This window comes from Diabrotica virgifera, chromosome 9 (genome assembly GCF_917563875.1).
Source record: "Diabrotica virgifera virgifera chromosome 9, PGI_DIABVI_V3a".
NCBI classification, from domain to species: domain Eukaryota; kingdom Metazoa; phylum Arthropoda; class Insecta; order Coleoptera; family Chrysomelidae; genus Diabrotica; species Diabrotica virgifera.
In genome coordinates, this window is record NC_065451.1 from 154,020,217 (window position 1) to 154,039,097 (window position 18,881).

Consider the following 18,881-nt stretch of genomic DNA (forward strand, 5'->3'; position numbering starts at 1 on the left):
TCGCATCCGCATTCACGAATGTCGTTAGCAGATATTCACAATCGTATTCATGAATGTTAAAAAAATGGCATTTGTTACATCACTAATACAAACCAAGACACGTTGAATGTTACGAGGAGCACTCCCAAATCATAATTTACAATGTGAATACATTTAAATCCCAAATAATGATTTACAAAATTTATACATTGTAAACCATGATCCGGGAGTGCTCCTCGTAACATTCAACGTGTCTTGGTTTGTTTATTTCTAGTGAATCTTTATTGTGATTTTAGTGTAGATTTGCTTCTGGTTGAAAATGTTCTATATCAATATCAACAGCACCCTTATTTGTCAGTATTTCAATGTTTCCTCTATTAACTAATGCAATATTATGCAAAACTCAACAAGCTCATATTATTCTTTGAAAAAATGGTAACTTGCTTCTTATTACACACGTTAAAATGGGAAATCTCTTCAAAATACCAAATGTTCTTTCAATCACAATTCTTGGTGAATCTTCTAATGGTGTCATTTTAGGTAGTTGAGGACTGGTCCACTATTCCCTAATAATACATTGTCCATAAATTCCCCATTTTATACCCATAATATGCAAAAGTATTTTAACAACTCCTAAAATAAGTAGTATTTCTAATAATTGCATTTTCATAATTATAAGATGATTATTATGGATTATGGTATTTTTTAAATGACAAAATTATTTTATCTGGGTCTAAGATCTTATTACATGTAAAAATTTGATAGGTTATTCGTAAATCTTTATTAGGCAATCCAAACCACGTGACCTCTGGTTGGCACACAAACTAACCAAGAGGTTATGTTTGTATCTATTTTTCAATGATTTTTCATTGTTTATCGTCGTATTTTGTCTATTTTCATTTGATTTGGATTTCGTTTCCTGTTTTTGTGAACTTTATAAACTTTACCACAATGCAAACTGATTATTTAAGGAAATTATTATTGGAAACTCCAGATGTTGCGAGAAAGGTAGGCGAAACAATGTTTATTTACTGTTCATTTTGCCCCGATATTTATCAATAATGATGAATTTTGCAAGCAATAACATTATTTCTTTTATTGTTTTAGATATTTATTGAAGCTGAAAATAATTGGGGATTTAGATCCATACGGAATTCAGTCAGAATTGGATTTTACAGTAAAGTGCAGTCCATCAAGTTACTATTATAGATATTTATACAGATCTGGCGGAGTCTCACAGTTGCTACTCTAAGCAGCAGATGAAAGCATACAAAAGCCTTCAGGCACATACATATTTTACATCTGGATTTGTTTTGAATGGAGTAAAAATTGTTAATGATTTCCTGATTTCCATATTATTGTTGGAAAGGTATGCCTTTATTTTATTTATTCACCATTAAGAAATATATGGATAACAGTATTAGTGTCTTTTGGATAAATTGGTTCTAAATATTAGATTTATTTATGTTTATATATCTGTATGAAACCAGACATATCGTCGTCCTAATCTGTAAACTGCGAACTCCATAATTCTCTGAAAATGATTTATTACTGCCATCTATTTGAATTACTGTCATGATTGTTCTAAAATTATATTATATGAATGTCTGATTTTAAATAAATATTCTCAATCATTGCAAAGAACGCAAATACTCTAATAAAAATAAATTTTAGTAGTTGAAGAATTTCCAAAAAAAATAAAATATTTTTTTTAGGTGAAGCATTTCCAAAAAGCTAATGCTAAACGACTTAATGGTTGGGTGGGGTGATAGCCAGTTCTGATGACATAGCAAATGCACATTGTATGCGTATGGCCGGTAATAGTGAAGTCTGCAGCAATCCTATTTTTAGCTGAGTATGCCCAGAGCAAGACAGACGAACAAGAACCCAATGCATGTACATATGTTACAGCTACATGGTTTGGAGATAGCAACATATGCATTCTCTGATGAAAAACTAATGAGTTTTGAAACTGTTCGGTCAGAGTGCTTGTTGCGCTCACTAAAAGAACTGAAATATAAGATGGCTTTGGCATTGTGTTGCAGCGATATGAAAATGGTTATTCATTTTTAATTATAATGTACTTCTTCATCATGAGTAATTATGTATTGGTCTTTTAGATGTGTATTTATTTTTGTAATTAGTATCAACTTGTAATGATAATATACATTTATCGTTTAAGGTACGACTATGTTTTGACTCTAAAATAAATGTTTTAAAAATCGAATCCTGCCTCTTTCTGTTAGTAACTACCCATGGATATCACAAATTGTGCTTACTGATAGGTTTGTTCGTAGAACGATCAGCAACTCTTGCCAACCATCAGACACATGTGCATTCGTAGTCTATGAATGCTAATTATTAACTGCACAACGCTAACTGTTAGCTGCTCATGCATCTGATGGTTGGCAGCAGTTGCTAATCGTTTGTGTCGTACTACGAACAAACCTATTAGGTCTGGATCCTGTGTACCAAAAAAATTGATTAATAGCAAGCTGAAAATTTGTTAATAGCTTAACGGTGTCCAGTTGGACAAACTTTGATGTATTGTGACACTGGAACAGGGGTAGTTTTAATTGTGAAACAGTTTGGAAACTCAGATTTGGAACATCAGATTACGAAAACATCCCATGTATTTTGTCAGACAGAACATCCAATTGATCTGTTACCCTGTCATTAAATTGTCATGCAAAAATCAGACTGCTATTACTAACCAACATGATTCCTGTAGTTTGACATGGTCTTCGTGTTCTACTCATTAAAATGCCCAGTTGATGATTTTTTCACCAGTCTGGTTTTTGCATGAGAGTTTAATGAATTGGTAGCAAATCAATTGGAAGTTTTATCTGACAAATTACATAAACATTTTCGTAGTTTGATGTTCCAAATTTTTAACCTGTTCCACAGTTAAAACTTCTAGTGTTCCCATACATCAAAGTTTGTCGGACTAGACACTGTTAAGCTATTAATAAATTTTCAGCTTGCTATTAATCAACTTTTTTTTGGTATGTGGGATCCAGGTCTATATGGAATAAATAAATAACAACAAATTCCCTGTCAAAACTGCATTTATTTTGAATAGAATGAAAAACAAAATAATATTGTTTTAACAAAATAGGGGATAAATGTTAAAATTTAGTATTAATAAAGTTTGTCACATTGGCCTAAAATTAATGTCACTAGTTACGTTAGTGTCACATATAAATAATTGTAATAATATTAATAAAAACCATAATTCCTAGCATGAGTGCGTCCTGTTTTTTGATAATTTAGTTAGGCGAGGAAACATAAATGAGTTTCTAATAGGGCTTTTCATCGATTGTCATTTGTTTCGAGCTTGCGTTAGATGATGTATAATTCGTGTATAATATTACTATACGCGGATTATAGGACATATGACAGAAGCTCAAAACAAATGACTGTGAATGAAAAGCCCTATAGAGGGAAGACGAAAAAAATTAACATTATCCGATCAGCTCGACTTTCACAGTTCATTACTATACAAGTTACAGGCATGTTTTCAGCACTTAAAATCACCAAAAACGAAAAGTTTATAAAATAATCAATCTAATGAATGTCTTTAAATACTATATTAAGCTCAAAATCACGATAAAAAACAAATTAAAATTAACATTATTCTGATCAGTTGGACTTCCACAGTTCACTACTATACAAGTCACAGGCATGTTGTCAGCACTCAAAATCACCAAAAACGTAAAGTTTATAAAATAATTAATCCAATGAATGTCTTTAAATACTATGTATATTAAGCTCAAAATCACGACAAAAAACAAATTAAAATAACATTATTCTGATCAATTGGACTTCCACAGTTCACTACTATACAAGTCACAGGCATGTTGTCAGCACTCAAAATCACCAAAAACGTAAAGTTTATAAAATAATTAATCCAATGAATGTCTTTAAATACTATATTAAGCTCAAAATCACGACAAAAAACAAATTAAAACTAACATTATCCCGATCAGTTGGACTTCCGCAGTTCACTACTATACAAGTCACAGGCATGTTGTCAGCACTCAAAATCACCAAAAACGTAAAGTTTATAAACTAATTAATATAATTAATGTCTTTTAATACTAAATTAGCTAAAAAATCACGACGAAAAACAAATACGAAAAATCAAAAATTACATTGAGTTTAGGTTAAGAACGGTTTTGTGTGCCAACCAAAGATCACGTGATTTAACTTTGACAGGTCGATGGATTCCCTAATTTACAAAAATATTTAATGTCATTTGTCAAAAAAATGCTTTGACACGTCAAGAGTTTTGAATTTCTGCGCATGCGCAGTAAATTTTAAAATATTTTTTACGTTTTACGACAGAGCGCATAATTTTGGATAAAATCGCATAATTTTTGACATGGAGGTGCATCTTTCCATGCTCAGCCATTGGTAACACTGATTCTGAATCTAGACCTAGACACGATAGATACAAGTTGTTTCATTATAACCTATCCTCCAAAGTTAACCTAGGAACCCTACCAGGTGTTACATTATAACATTACAATAAACACATATTATCCTTGAAAAATTAATGCAAGTAAACCATTTCTTTGTGAACATAAAATTTGGTCTTCTATTAACAAAATGGAAAGAAAAGAGAAAATCGAAGATACAGTAACAAATATCAAGGATGAGAATACTATTTTTGTCAAGCCTGAATTCATAAAAGTAGAGCCTGCTCCAGGTTATCTAGATCCCTATATTGAAGACCAATGGCAAGGAGATTCTGATATTAGTTTGAACCAAATTAAAACAGAATTACTAATGGAAGATATGACATTTGAACAGCACCAAGGCGATTTAGCACAATTCCAGTATTGTAATAGTGATGTTGATAATATAAAACTAGAGCATACTGCTAAAGGAAGTCAAAGCAGTGAATATGGTATGTATGTTTACAATACAAAAGGTTTATGTATATTATATTCATTTTATAGCATTCTACGCCTTTTCGTTCCTAATCGCCACTCCTTTCTATAGGGCTTTTCATCAATTGTCATATGTTGTATAATCTGTGTAAAATTTAATATACACAGATTATATGAATGGCGCTATGCATAACTCGACCAAGCACCAAAACATAGTTTTGAGATAAATGGCTTCAAAGTTTTTTGTTTCTTGGTTGCTTAATGGTCGCTTAATGGTAAGTATTAATGTCGCTTGGTTTAATTTTGTTTTTCTTAGTAACCGTTAACGTGACAATAACAGGGATTTTTTCCAAGATAGTTTTAGCTATGTGTCACCAGAATCCGCTGTTATCTCGATATTAAAGAAATGGCGCTTGGTCGAGTTATGCATAACACTGTCCATATGACAGATGACAGTAGCTCGAAACAAATGACTGTGAATGAAAAGCCCTATAGTGGCAGTCTTCCTCTCTTAAATTTCTTTCCTACATCGCCTTGGAGATGCCCTTTATCCATGTAGTTGCAGGTCTTCCTCGTTTTCGTTTTTTTGTGGGAACCCATTCCTACACTTTTTTGGGGATTCTCCTTTCCTCCATTCATATTATGTGTCTGTACTATACTAGCTGTTGTCTTTCGATGTCATCTATGATTGTTCTTTCTATTTCCATTTGTTGTCTAATGTAGTAAATGTAGCCGTTTCTTATCTGCTCTAGTCTAAATCTCCTTGCTGATCTTCTCCAAAAATCACTCTCAGTCGCTAGTAATTTGTCTTTGTACTTGTTGGTTAATTGCTGGACTTCAGCTCCATAGGTTAACACTGGTTTTAATATTGTGTTGTAAATTCGTTTTTTATTTTCGGTTCTTATCTTCTTATCTATATATAAACAACATTAAAGTATATATTTTCTTGTGATTGTTTTTATCAAAATTTAGTGGTAAAACCTTCAATTTAATTGTTGAAAGTCATACCTACATGGTGAGAAAGGTCTGCAGTTTCTGCCTAAAGTTTTGTTTTTGAAGTTGAAGTGTTCTGATCTAAGAAATCTGTGAAAATTAGTGCAGTTTTGCAGTTCTCTTTTTCGTTTTTTTTGCTCAAAAGCAATTACTATTAAAAATCAATTAAGGATAAGCTCTGTCTGTTTTGGAATAATTACCAGTGGCGTGCCTACTACTTTCCTAATTTTTTAATTTGACGATTATTATGGAGTGTGTTGTTTGTAAAATTATAAATAGCAGACCATATATAACATGTGACAGCTGCCAGAGGGCTACACACAGGGATTGTTCGAATCTTACTGCTAGTGAATTAAAAGTTATTGATCTTAAGGGAACCAGATTATTGAAGTATTACTGTGAAGAATGTGAAGCCGGAGTTAAATTAATTCCTACATTACTACAAAAAATTGGTGATTTACAAAACGAGTTGCAAGAAGTAAAAAAATGTGTTGAAGGTTACAAGAGAAGTGGGGAAATGTCATTGAGTGTTAAGGAAGATTTAATCAGTGAAATTATGGATAGAGAGAGGAGAGCTTCTAATATTGTAGTTTTTAATGTAAATGAGTCCAAAATGAAGACCCAACAGGACAGAAATGATGAAGACTTGACTACGGTAAACAAGATATTGGAAAATTTTGATATAGACAGAAAGAGCATTAAAGTTTTTAGACTTGGTAAGTTTACACCAATGAAAACTAGACCAATTAAAGTTATACTACCATCTAAAGAAAAGGTTATGTCTGTGCAGAAAAATAAACAACTGATTAAGGAAGCAGGTATCAAGATCTTTGCAGATCAAACCAACCAGCAACTTGAGTATTATAAAAAAGTACAAAATGAACTACAGAATCTGATCGATTCGGGTGACCATAGCAAAACTATTAAATACATTAATAATAGACCCACGATTGTCAACAAAAATAATATAAATAATCAAAAAAACTAAAAATTGCACCTGATATACAACTTAATACAGATGTTATATATATAAATGCTCAAAGTGTTTTGTAAAATTTAGATCTAATTAGGGAAAGTCTGTTTTAATGTTTTAATCCGAAGGTTATTTTATTAAGCGAGACTAGGACCACCAAGGACATAGAAGATAATGAAATAAGAATTAAAAACTATATGTGTGTTCGTTGTGATTCATCAAGTAGGTATACTGGTGGAGTGTTAGTATATGTTAAAAGTGACTATAGATGTTCTGTTGTAAGAAAGTATGTCCTTGACAAAAATTATTGGTGTGTAATTTTCAAAGTTAATTTTTTAACATCAACTTGGTACATAGGTTGCATATATCATTCGCCTTCATCATTAGATGCTAGGTTTATGGAAGAACTGGATAATATTTTTGATTTTATTGTTTCAACGAACCACTCTTTCATTTTGGTGGGCGATTTCAATTTAGATCAATTGTCAAGAACTTTTTATGTCAAAAAAATAAATGATCAAATGTTGAGCTACGGTATTTGCCAATTGGTTACAGAACCTACTAGAGTGACAAATGTATCTAAAACACTGGTAGATTATGTCCTGTCAAATACTAATAATATCATAGTAAATGTTCATGAAACTCCAAAATTAACTGACCACTCCATTATTTCTGTTAATCTAAGAAATACTAAAAGTACAGAGCATTATAATGTTAAGAAATTTAGAAATTTAAGTCAGAGTAATATTTTGACAATTCAAACTAATTTAATGTATTATAACTGGAATTTGAATTCTGTTGATGTTGACTCAATTTTTAATGAGTTATATTTAAATTGTGAGATTTAAATCAATAAAACAGCACCTATTCAAATCTGCCGGTTTAACTTAAAGCTACCTTGGTTTGATAACGAAGTTTACTCTCTTATAAAATTACGTGACAATGCTTATAGAACTTTTAAAACAGCACTTGAACCGTTTAAGCAGGAGTTGTGGAGTAATTTTAAAAGATATCGTAATGAAGTTGTTAATTTGTTAAAAACTAAAAAAAATCTTTATTATTTTAATAAAATAGATAGATTTAGACACAACTCCAAAGAAATGTGGAGAACATTAAAAAATTTAGTGAACATTAAATCCAAAGGTTACCTCAATATGTTCAATTTGAAACAGGTATGTATTCAACATGTCAAGATAGCAAAGAAATCGCTAACCAGTTCAACAGTTACTTTGTTGCAAGTATCAACAATATTGTTGGAGCTTTGGATTTGAGGGAAACCTGGTGTAATAAAAATAGTAACTTATACCTATCAATAAATAAATTTAAATTAGTATCTTTAAACGAATTATGTATGTATGTTAATAAATTAGACAGTAGATGCTCAGTTCATGATATATTAAACGCTAAAATTCTCAAAGACATTTTTGAAACAATTGGGCATATTATATTAAATTTAATCAATACTTGTCTGTCTACTGGTAAAATTCCAAATCAACTTAAAGTTAGTACAATTGTACCAATTCAAAAAATCAATAATACAGTGAAAGCTGAAGAATTCAGATCCATCAATACACTACCACCAATTGAAAAATTGATTGAACTTGTTGTATATGATCAAATTATTGAACATGTTAAAACAAATGCTATTTTGATAAGTAATCAATCTGGTTTCAGAAAGCAACACTCTTGTGATTCGGCACTTCAATTGACAATTAGTAAATTTAAAACTGAATTGGATCAAAACAAATATGTAGTATCTGTATTCTTAGACCTTAAGAGGGCCTTTGAGACCATAGACCGAAATATTTTACTGGCAAAATTGTGGCAGTATGGCATTAGGGGTGGAGTTTTTGACTGGCTGAATAATTATCTATCAAATCGCAAGCAGAAGGTTAAATTCAATAATTGCATGTCAGATGAACTTAACATTGATCTAGGTGTACCTCAGGGCACTGTCCTAGGGCCATTACTTTTATTCTCTACTTGAATGATATAGATCTGTTTGTTGATTGTGAGTTTGTCAATCTTTTTGCTGACGATACGTTAATAGCTTGTAGTGATGTATGTCTGGAAAATGCAGTGGCAAAAATGAATTCAATTCTGGAGGCTGTTTATAATTATTTAACATTAAACAAGTTAAAATTAAATGTATCAAAGACAAAAGCTCTAATTGTAACCAGTAGATATAAGTATAACAAAATCAATATAAATAACATTAATTTATCCATAAATGGTGAAAAGATTGAAACAACAACAACTATTAAATACTTAGGATTTCAACTTGATAACACTCTTTCATTGGAAGATCATTTTGTTTATATACACAAAAAAATCAGCAAGAAATTATACTTTTTTACAAGAATAGCAAAAAATTTATCTTTAGAAACTAGACTTACTGTATATAATTCAATAATCCAACCTCATTTTGATTATTGTGCATCAGTCTTATATTTGTTCAACCTAAATAAAATGGGGCAACATCAAAAATTACAAAATCGTGGTATGCGTATAATATTAAGAATGGGTCGATTGACACCAATAAATTTAATGCTGAATACATTGAACTGGTTTTCGGTATATCAAAGGTTTCAATATTTTGCATTGATTTTGGTTTATAAAATTAAAAACAATATAGCTTCCGATTATTTTCAGCAATTTATTAATTTTCCTAATACACACATACACGATACTCGAAATAAAAATAACATATACTTTTCTAAAATGAATTATAGCAGCTCAATGAATTCATTAATATTTAGAGGTTTCAGAGAATTTAATGAATTGCCTAATGAATTAAAAGACTAGGACAGTTAAAAGTTTTAAAGATAAATTAAAGGTTTTCCTTAAAAATTTAAAGTAGTATGTATTTGAATTGGCGGAGAACATGCACAATATTTTTATTTATTTTTATTGACTTTTATTGGTTGCTGAACTTGTTAATTTGATTATAATTCGTTATTAATTTTGATTATAATTGTTATTAATTTATTATTATTTTTTAATTTATTATTACATTTATTTTTTTTATTGAATTTTTTTATTGTGAATCATTGTATTGACTGATTTTCTTTCGTTTTATATGTAAAAAAATGTATTTAAGTTAAATTTGTATATTAGGTTACCTATTTTGAAATAAAGATATCTATCTATATCTATCTATCTTATATTTTTTTGCCACAGTACAGAATTCAGAGCTCCTATCGTCTGTTTTCTCTTTACTATCCTTTCTTTAATATTTTCTTCATTTCTTCCTCTACTATTAGTTAGTTTTATTCCCAGATAGATATATTCATTGCAGCTTGTAATTGTCTCCTGTTCCAGATTCAGGTTCTCCGTTTCTTTCCTTGCTATGCATAGATATTGGGTTTTTTTGGTATTCACCTCCAGACCCCATTTTCTATATTCCTCTATTAGTTTCCTTGCCACATATTCAAGATCTTCTTTGTCCTGTGCAATTACAATTTGGTCATCTGCATAGTTCAGCGTGTAGAGTATCATATCTCCTATCGCAATCTTATTCTATTGCACTTCTTTTTCCATTGTCTAAGGGCTTCATCAATATATTGAATAATACTGGCGATATACAGCATCCTTGCCTTAGCCGTTTAGTGGTCTGGAAACCTTTTGATATATTATTTCCGCTTTTAATTTTGGCTAGAGTCTCTATACAGTTCGAATGTCGAGTTTCTATACAGTTCTTTGAGAGCTTACATGATAGATACATTTATGCTGGTCTTTTCTAGTACTTCCCATAGTCTATTAATGGGGACTGTATCATATGCCTTGGTTAGATCTACCATGAGTAAATGCAACTCTTGGGCTCTTGACAGCCTTTTTTCTATTACTTGCGCTATACAGAAAATGTCTATTGTGGATCTACCTGCCATAAAGCTGCTTTGTTCTTCTCATTCGTATGGATGGTACTCTTCACATATTAGATCTTTTAGAATTCTTTAGTACAGTCGCCTTAGTGTGCTAGTTAAGGTAATACCTCTGTAGGTATTTTGATCTTGTTTACCATCTTTCTTGTGTATAAATGTTATCGATCATTCTTTCCATGTCTGTGGTACCGGTTCTCCATTTAAAAATCTGTTCATTAATGTTGTTATTATTTTAGCTAATTTGCCAGTACCATTTTTAAGTAGTTCTGCAGGTATTCCTTCCGGCCTGGGGTGCGGCCATTTGTTAATAAGGGTATTGCTTTTTTTCGTCTGCAAAAGGTTTTCAATTCATGTTTAAATTTTCTTTAAAATAAGAATTTCTCTCTTCTTTATTCACTTAAACCTTAAACACTGACATGCGATATGCCATATCCTGCCAAAAATATATTTTGATGTAAAACTAGTTTTATAAAAGATTCCTAGGAAACCATCAGTATACCTTCAAGTGGTGTGTAGTTGTACCTGCTCTCAACTTCTGCAGTTTTAGTTAGTATGGTTTAGTCTCTGAGCTATGTTGAAAGTTTGCTTGCGGTATCACATACCGCATGTCAATGTTTACATATCTATAGTTAAAAGCAGTCTATTCAGTATTTTTACGCTGTTAGTATGGCAGCAAGTTCATCCAGCTGTTTTTCTCTCAAGTCCTTTCAACATTATTTTACTATTTTTCAGTTACCAATGCTAGTTTTTGTGTAATTCATTTCTAAAGGACTTTGTAAGAACCTCCGCCATTTTTTTAATACTAAGCATCCATTCATAATTTTCTTGAAAAAATAAAGTTTATTCTATTTGAAGCAGCATTTTACTCTACATCAGTGAAATCATTCTGTATTTGATTTAAAAAACAAATACAGTAATATAATACACAGTACCGGCGCTAGGGTATAAGATGCCGCCTGCAACGCTAGCATAGGCGCTCTTCGGTTTTTTAATTAGTATTTTGTATAGTACCAACAAAAAAAAAAAAGCTCAGTTTGGCGCCTCCCAAACAGGGCCCGCCTGCAGTGCATCCCTTGCAGGCTCGTTGTCGTCGGCCCTGATAATACAAATGCATATTGAAAACAAATGAGAATAGGCAATGGTTTGACATACCTCATGTCAGTGTCTACATTCTGAAACATCACATCAGTAGTTAAGGGTTAAGTAGGCTATATTGTTGCATAAAAATAGTTGAAGGACTAAAGAACTGATAAACTTAAGCTTATTTCATTTTGAAATTTCAGAAATTGAAAGTGGTTATTCATGTTTTAAGCTTATTTATTTATTAATGCATTTATCCCCAAAAATATAGAAAAATTAAATTAAAATTTTTAATCAAAAATGAATAACCATTTTCAATTTTGTTGCAAAACGAAAATACAGCCGCATCATATTCTAGTCCAATCAGAGAGTCCAGCAAGCACCTCTAGCGCTTGTGAAACTTATTAGTCTCTCATCAGGAGGCACATATGCTGCTCTCTCTGATCCATCCAAAACAAACCCAGGCGTGCAGTCACGGATTTGTTTTGGTTTGATCAGAGAAAGCAGCATATGTGCCTCCTGATGAGAGACTAATAAGTTTCGAAACCGGTAGAGGTGCTTTCTGCATTCTCTAATTGGACTAGAATATGATGCGGCTGTATTTTCGTTTTGCAACGAAATTGAAAATGGTTATTCATTTGTGATTTACATGTTTACTATGATTGGAGTACGAAGGAAACCATTCTCGTTGGAACTTTACCGCGCTGAGCAGATGGGACGTGAATTATAAATTGTAAAATTCCCTCATCTTCCTTAGTCTCAGCATCCGTATGGCTTGCAAATTGTAGAAGCCTCGGAGGTGTAACCAAAGAAGGTTCCCATTGTTTTCAGTCTGGTGGGATCTAGAGTAACATTATGTTATATTATATGCCATTAGAGTGAAAGATTAGTCTTTTAAAATTATTAAATTCAATGTAGATTAGGTTAAAATTCTTCTATGCTTATTTTTCTTCTATAAAAAAGCTAACTATGGAGGAGAAATATACAGTGATGAATTAACGCGCTAATAACCAGCAAAATAGCACAAAAGATGAAAAACGTATTAAGTTGTGAGATAAAAAAAATGAAACTAGTCAAGCTGGAAAATTTAGAGGTATTAACCAATAAATTTACATTATATTGATTGTTTCTTACCTTTAGACGTATCGGGCGAGTTTGGAAACTACTGCTGTCAGAGTGACAGTTTTAGTTGACATACTCCTCTGATACGTGTAAAGGTAGGGAACAATCAATATAATGTAAATTTATAGGTTAATGTCGCTAAATGTCACAGCTCTACTAGTTCCATTTCTTTTTATCTCACAACTTAATATGTTTTCCATCTTTTGCGCTATTTTGCCGGTTATTAGCACGCTCATCACTGTATTCTAATACTGTGGATTATGCATTTTTAGATAGCTTCACAAATGAAATTAAAGAGGATTTCAATAGAGAAAGTATATGTGATGCATTTGATGATTCAGGCTTAAATGAATACTCGTTAAAAATTGAAATAGAAGATGAAAAAAAACTTATGCCATATGGAGAAAAACAAACACACAAAGAAGGTAAGTGGATAACAATAAATTCATATACAATTATTCTTCTTAGACCCTTTTTTCTAAATTATTATTATTTATAGAAAATTATCAGTAGTAATTGCACAAGAGCTCTAAAATTATCGATTTGTTTTTCGAGTGCCACGTTGACAGTTTTAATTTCACGACCCGAAGAGGAGTGAAATTATGTCAAAGTGTCACGAGGACAACAAGTTGATAATAATTTTAGAGATCGAGTGTAATTCGCTGAGATTATTTCATGAATAAAACTGTCTTTTTAGATCATTTTAACTAATATTTTATTGATGCCTTCACCTGAATATTTGCTAAACATGTTTCTTGGTGTTCTCTGTGACAAGTTTTAAAACATTAATTATCATTAATGTCACTGAATGTTCATTTTTTCGTAGTAGCGAAGGGCATCTGACGTCATGCTTGACGACGGGATATTAGCAAAAATCATCGCCGTAATTTTTATTTCTGTGGCTTTCTATTCGTCAGAATCCCCTACGAATGAAATAATCTAATAAATTGTTATGTAACGAGAGACAGGTTTAGATTTAATTTGCTTCATTAGTAGGGCTTACAATACCGGGATTCCGGGATCCCGAATACCGTAATCCCGGACGATTTTTGTCCGGCATTCGATACCGGTATTTATAATAAAAATACCGGTATTTCGGTATTAGCTTAATTTATAAAAAGTGAATTGATGCACAATAAACTTTCTTCTAAAATATTTTTTGCTATTACAAGAAATTATTTTTGAAGATAAACAACCAATATCATTGTAAAAAAATATTAATTTATTAAACACATTTATTACACATACAAGTCAAGTATTGGGACCGTGCAAGTTCGGAAAAGCAACACCTGGTTTCTACACTCTGCACTTTTATTCGCACTTTTAATTATATTGGCCAATCATATCGCACCTTGAAAACCATAGTGCAGTAACTGCAAAAATCATAATATTGATATGACCATTTTAAGTTTTTGTAAAGTTAATTTTATTTACTGTAATTCCAAAAATTAAGCTGCAAAACTGGTATTTGGCACAATTGTCTTTAATTTTACATATTTTTATATGAATTAAAAAGTACGTAAAATTTCCCCCAGGAAATAGGTATTTTAGCACATACGGCCATATGGTTTCAAAAAATATATCAATTTTCGCACATGATACAGTAAAAATTCATATAAAATAAGAGTTTTTTTTATTGATTGTACTTATTTATTACAAATTTTTAGTGTTAACGCTTATCAAAGTCTTGCATATTATAATCTGTCGCTTATATAATGTCTGTCGGTTATAATTCGCTTTTCTTTTGGGATAAACCCATCTGCAGTACGACGTTGTATATCAATTTGTTATAGTCTTGTCGCTTATTTCCAGTGTTGCAATCAAATCTCTATGCAGCACTCTATGTTTTGTTGCATTCAAAGAATGTTTCCTTAGTAGATCTTGCTTTCATTTTACGAGCGTGGGTCACATTTTGCACATATGTATTGCCATATAGATCTGGGGTTTTGTTCCAATTTTAGAACCGTAGAGCATCAACTACTGCAGATAATGCCTGATGGTATAAAAAGAAGAATCGATTTTTGACAAAAGCCATAGAGATTTATCTTTCTGGTGCCGAACTTAAAATTTTTTGCAGACGCTGCTATATAGCATTAAAAAATAGATTTTTTTTCCTATTAGACTGCATTCAAAGGTCATTTCATGAAAAAATTGCAGATATTGCCATATGGTTTTCAAGGTGCGATATGGTCCTGGTTACTGGATAATTGTAAAGGCCATAGTCCAAAAAAATAAAAGAAGAAAAAAAAGATTTTGGTTATGTTATCAAAACGTAAATAATTGTATGTAGTAAATAAAATTAGTTATTAAAATGCAGTACTGCAAGCAAAATACAATTAATTAAATTTACCTTTATATAATAATTGCATATCATATCAATATTGTGGAGAAATATATCATTTTTCTTCTTAAATGACAATAGGTATGAAATGTACGTCAATTTGACAATTTCAATTAACAATATGAATTATTTAAGAAAGTTGCAATTTGTCTCCGCTATTCGCGCACGATCGTTTCGCGTATCCCTTCCAAGTACTTGCACATCGCGAATAGCGCTTTCTAAAAGCGGGAATGTCGTTAATTTCAGGCGAAGGGTTATATCAGTTTCTACAACTAAATGATTAAATCTCGTCTATACAAATACATAAAATGAGTTATATAAAAACTTTAAAACTTTTAAAATTAGACTACTTTATTTTATAAATAAGCCGTAAGATAATCAGAATTGTTTTTACATTTTTAGATATTATTTATTTACTCGCGTCTAGAAATTATAAAATATTTATGCTCCTTGGCTTTCCCAAGGTCATTCGATTGAAATGTCAAATAAAAATGCAAACAATAATATTATAAGGTTATGTTTTATTTGAATTTGAAATTATTATATTATGTATTAATAAATATTATTGGTGCTGATGAAATTACGAATTAATGTTACAAGACAGACATAATATCATAAATTGCTTTCAGAGTAGATACGTTAGGAAATGTTATTAAAGTATTAATGCCTACAATATTTTCAATATGAATTAGAATAGGTGAGAAAATCAAACAAATTAATAATGTATACAAATAAAGATTTTATTCTAATTAAAGAGCACATTATTTACTTGTAGCATTAATTGATTTGCTATCAAATTTGTTTCTTCAGCATCAGGTTTTGATAACAGCTTTTTTTTGACTTTGTAGTTTTTTTCTTGGTGGAAAATAAACGTTTTTGAGCAACTACTTTTTTATTGTGTGGAATGTTTTGTGTGCCATGAGATAGTGCCACAATATTAAGTTCATTTCCAGAATGTTCTGCTAATGTCCTTAATGTAGGCACCAAGGGTGCTGTAATACTTTTAAATGCCTCAAGTTGTTCAAAAGTTGTTATATTTTGAATTATTTGGGTTTGTATTTCTATCAATTTCTGTTTTTCAACTTCCAGTTGTTTGGACGTTTTTTCTTGATTGATATTACAAGACTTACTCACAAATTCCACAAATTTAGCTTGCTCTGTAGCTTGTTTAATTTTTACCTCATCTGTATTTATTATATGTTCTTCATCTGCATTAGTATCTTGAATTTGATGGCCTTTCATAAATTGACACACAAGATGTATGTGTTTGCACATATTCCATCTTATATTGTTATCCAAGCATGTACAGGAATATGAATGTAGACAGGATTGGCACAAATCACAGACTAATTGGCAGTCACAACTGGGTTTGTTTTTCTGAACTAAATAGATATCATTGGTTGAACTTGATGGTATCTCCCAGCCCATTTCAGACATGACAATGGTGTCCATATCTAAATTAAGACTTGTTTTGTGCCTTTTCCGTAACTCTCGTAATTTGCTGGATATTTTACCTTTATTCAACGTAATAAGCCGTTCAAACAATTTGTCTTTAATTAATTTAATCAAGATATTGATAGTTTTATCCAGCCTTCGTACTTGTCTTCCATTTAAATACAAATATTTAATCGTTTGATGCATTCCTTCTATGCTCATATTTGTATTTATTCCTGCATGCAAGCGATAACAGTACGCCCAGGATTCCATATTGTGCAGATAACATTTTTGAAAATATTGACCAAATTCTTGGGTATTACCAGAAGATAGAAGAGAAATTTGAAAATTTTGTATCATATCCCTAAATGAAGTAACATCGGTCTCTTGTAATAAGGTAGGTACGTAGCTGTTTGTATACGATAACCTAAAAGATGAATGATATGATGAGTGGGCAAAAAAATTAAATATTTAAGTTACCTTTTGCTCTTGACCATCAATTTTATTTAGATTTTTCCGCCACGCTTTATCTACGTGCCAGGAACAAAATAGCCTAAAATTTAATATCCATAATATAGATTTAATAAAAAAATTTTTTAAGAAACGCTTTTCTTTAATAACGAGTGACTGAAATTAAAAATATTATAAAAAATCAACATAAAAAAAAAATTGAAAAAATCTAACACATTCGTCAAAAAAAAGCGTGGCGCGTCTTCATCGAATAAATGGTTTTCGCCCCACGCTTTTATTTAACGAATGTGTTAGATTTTTTTATTTTTATTTTTTGCTTTTTCGTTGATTTTTTTATATATTTAATTTTAGTCACTCGTAACTAAAGAAAAGCGTTTCTTAAAAAATTTTTTTTCATATTTTTTTATTTTGAACTTTTTAGTCTTACACTTTTCAAACATTAAAATATATCGTCATGTTTATTAAAATATGTATAAAACATATGATGTATCTACTAACATGAAAAGTAGTTGGAATGGGCAAAAAATTTGAAACTTTGTTGTTTATTTATGAAGCATAACGTAAACAATTAACGCAAAAAGTGAAATTATGTATGGTTCATATCATTAGCTACAATCCGTAAAAGTTTGAAGTTTTTACATCGTAAAAAACAAGAGAATTTAAGTACATATTTTCCATTAAAATCATTTTTTTTTATTTAAACAATTAATAAACAAAAAAATTTTTTATTGACTACTCGTGTAATGTTCCCGCAAATGCATATGTCTGCAAATTTTCATTCATTTGCATTGGAGAAAAGGCACTCAAATTAACGTCTAAAGATTTGACGAAACCTATTGAACTAAATAAAAGCGTTTAAAAATAAGAATATATTGCATAGTTTTCTACCTGAATTTAGCTGGAGTCATAATTTGGAGCCATGCATTATAGTAATATTGGGCCATGTCTGACATGAAAACCATGGGTTTGATTACTCTTCCTAAATTTTCTTTTATCTTCATGAAAAAAATAGTCATTATTTCCTCATCAGACCGATTTCCAATCATAAAACAACAAGGAAATCCCTCCCTCATATCATCCAATATTAACAATGTAGTAAGTTCAAAATCATGAGCATTAAGTCCATGTGTTCCGTCGATACAAATTACATCTTCTGAGTATTTGTCTAACACTTCCAGTTGACCAGGATGCATAACAATTAAAAGAAAATCTTCATTTTTTAAACAAGGAAAATCATTACATAGAGCCCCTTGTGGCTTGTAATATAAAATTATTCCACTATTCTTGGCTTCTTCAATCCAGGATTCAATACTTATAACTTCATTTTTATGGCGAATTCCATCAGAATTTAAATTAAAAGTTTGTGATTTATTATGAAGATCTTTTCTTGTTAAGATATGCATCCTTTCCAACTTATTATTAGTTGCAGAATCTCTAATCTCATCTAATATGGAAACAAGAGGAATTTTCGAAGCAATTTTACTAGCTATTTCTATTTTTCCATTTTTAGTAATATTCAAATGATCCAAGTCATTGTCATGACCAATGTGAGTTTGTATAAAATTAATTTTAACATTGCCATTTTCTGGTAAAATACAAACTTTCAATCGAGAAGGACATATTTCCATTAATTTTTCTGCTTCCTTTGGTTTTTAAATATCGCATATCCTTACCCTTTTTCACATAAAAACCTGAACGATGGCAAATATAAC

The 18,881-nt window shown here is 30.8% G+C and overlaps 3 protein-coding genes and 1 long non-coding RNA gene across 5 annotated transcripts in view; 2 read left to right on the forward strand and 2 right to left on the reverse strand.

Annotated features, from left to right (window-relative positions):
* Positions 1-246: 246 nt before the first annotated feature.
* On the forward strand, positions 247-2,206 carry LOC126892271 (uncharacterized). Its single transcript, XR_007700752.1, has 3 exons — positions 247-987; positions 1,087-1,348; positions 1,695-2,206. It is a non-coding gene; the product is annotated as an uncharacterized LOC126892271 (long non-coding RNA).
* Positions 2,207-4,431: 2,225 nt separating this feature from the next.
* The window catches only part of LOC126892256 (zinc finger protein ZFP2-like), a 33,985-nt gene continuing 19,535 nt past the window's right edge, over positions 4,432-18,881 (forward strand). The window contains exons 1-2 of one of the 2 annotated variants that reach the window (XM_050661760.1): positions 4,432-4,891; positions 13,196-13,348. In XM_050661760.1, coding sequence (XP_050517717.1) covers positions 4,591-4,891; positions 13,196-13,348 — 454 coding nt within the window. In that variant the 5' untranslated portion in view covers positions 4,432-4,590. The remainder of the gene's footprint in view (positions 4,892-13,195; positions 13,349-18,881) is intronic. The other variant, XM_050661761.1, reaches the window with a different exon arrangement.
* Positions 15,765-17,092, reverse strand: LOC126892262 (uncharacterized). The gene has a single exon (XM_050661775.1). It carries the CDS (start codon positions 17,056-17,058, stop codon positions 16,057-16,059), a length of 1,002 nt encoding a protein of 333 aa, XP_050517732.1. The 5' UTR covers positions 17,059-17,092; the 3' UTR covers positions 15,765-16,056.
* Positions 17,150-18,804, reverse strand: LOC126892263 (uncharacterized). The gene is made up of 2 exons (XM_050661776.1): positions 18,058-18,804; positions 17,150-17,251 (listed from the first exon to the last, which is right to left on the reverse strand). Exons 1-2 carry the CDS (start codon positions 18,795-18,797, stop codon positions 17,170-17,172), a joined length of 822 nt encoding a protein of 273 aa, XP_050517733.1. The 5' UTR covers positions 18,798-18,804; the 3' UTR covers positions 17,150-17,169.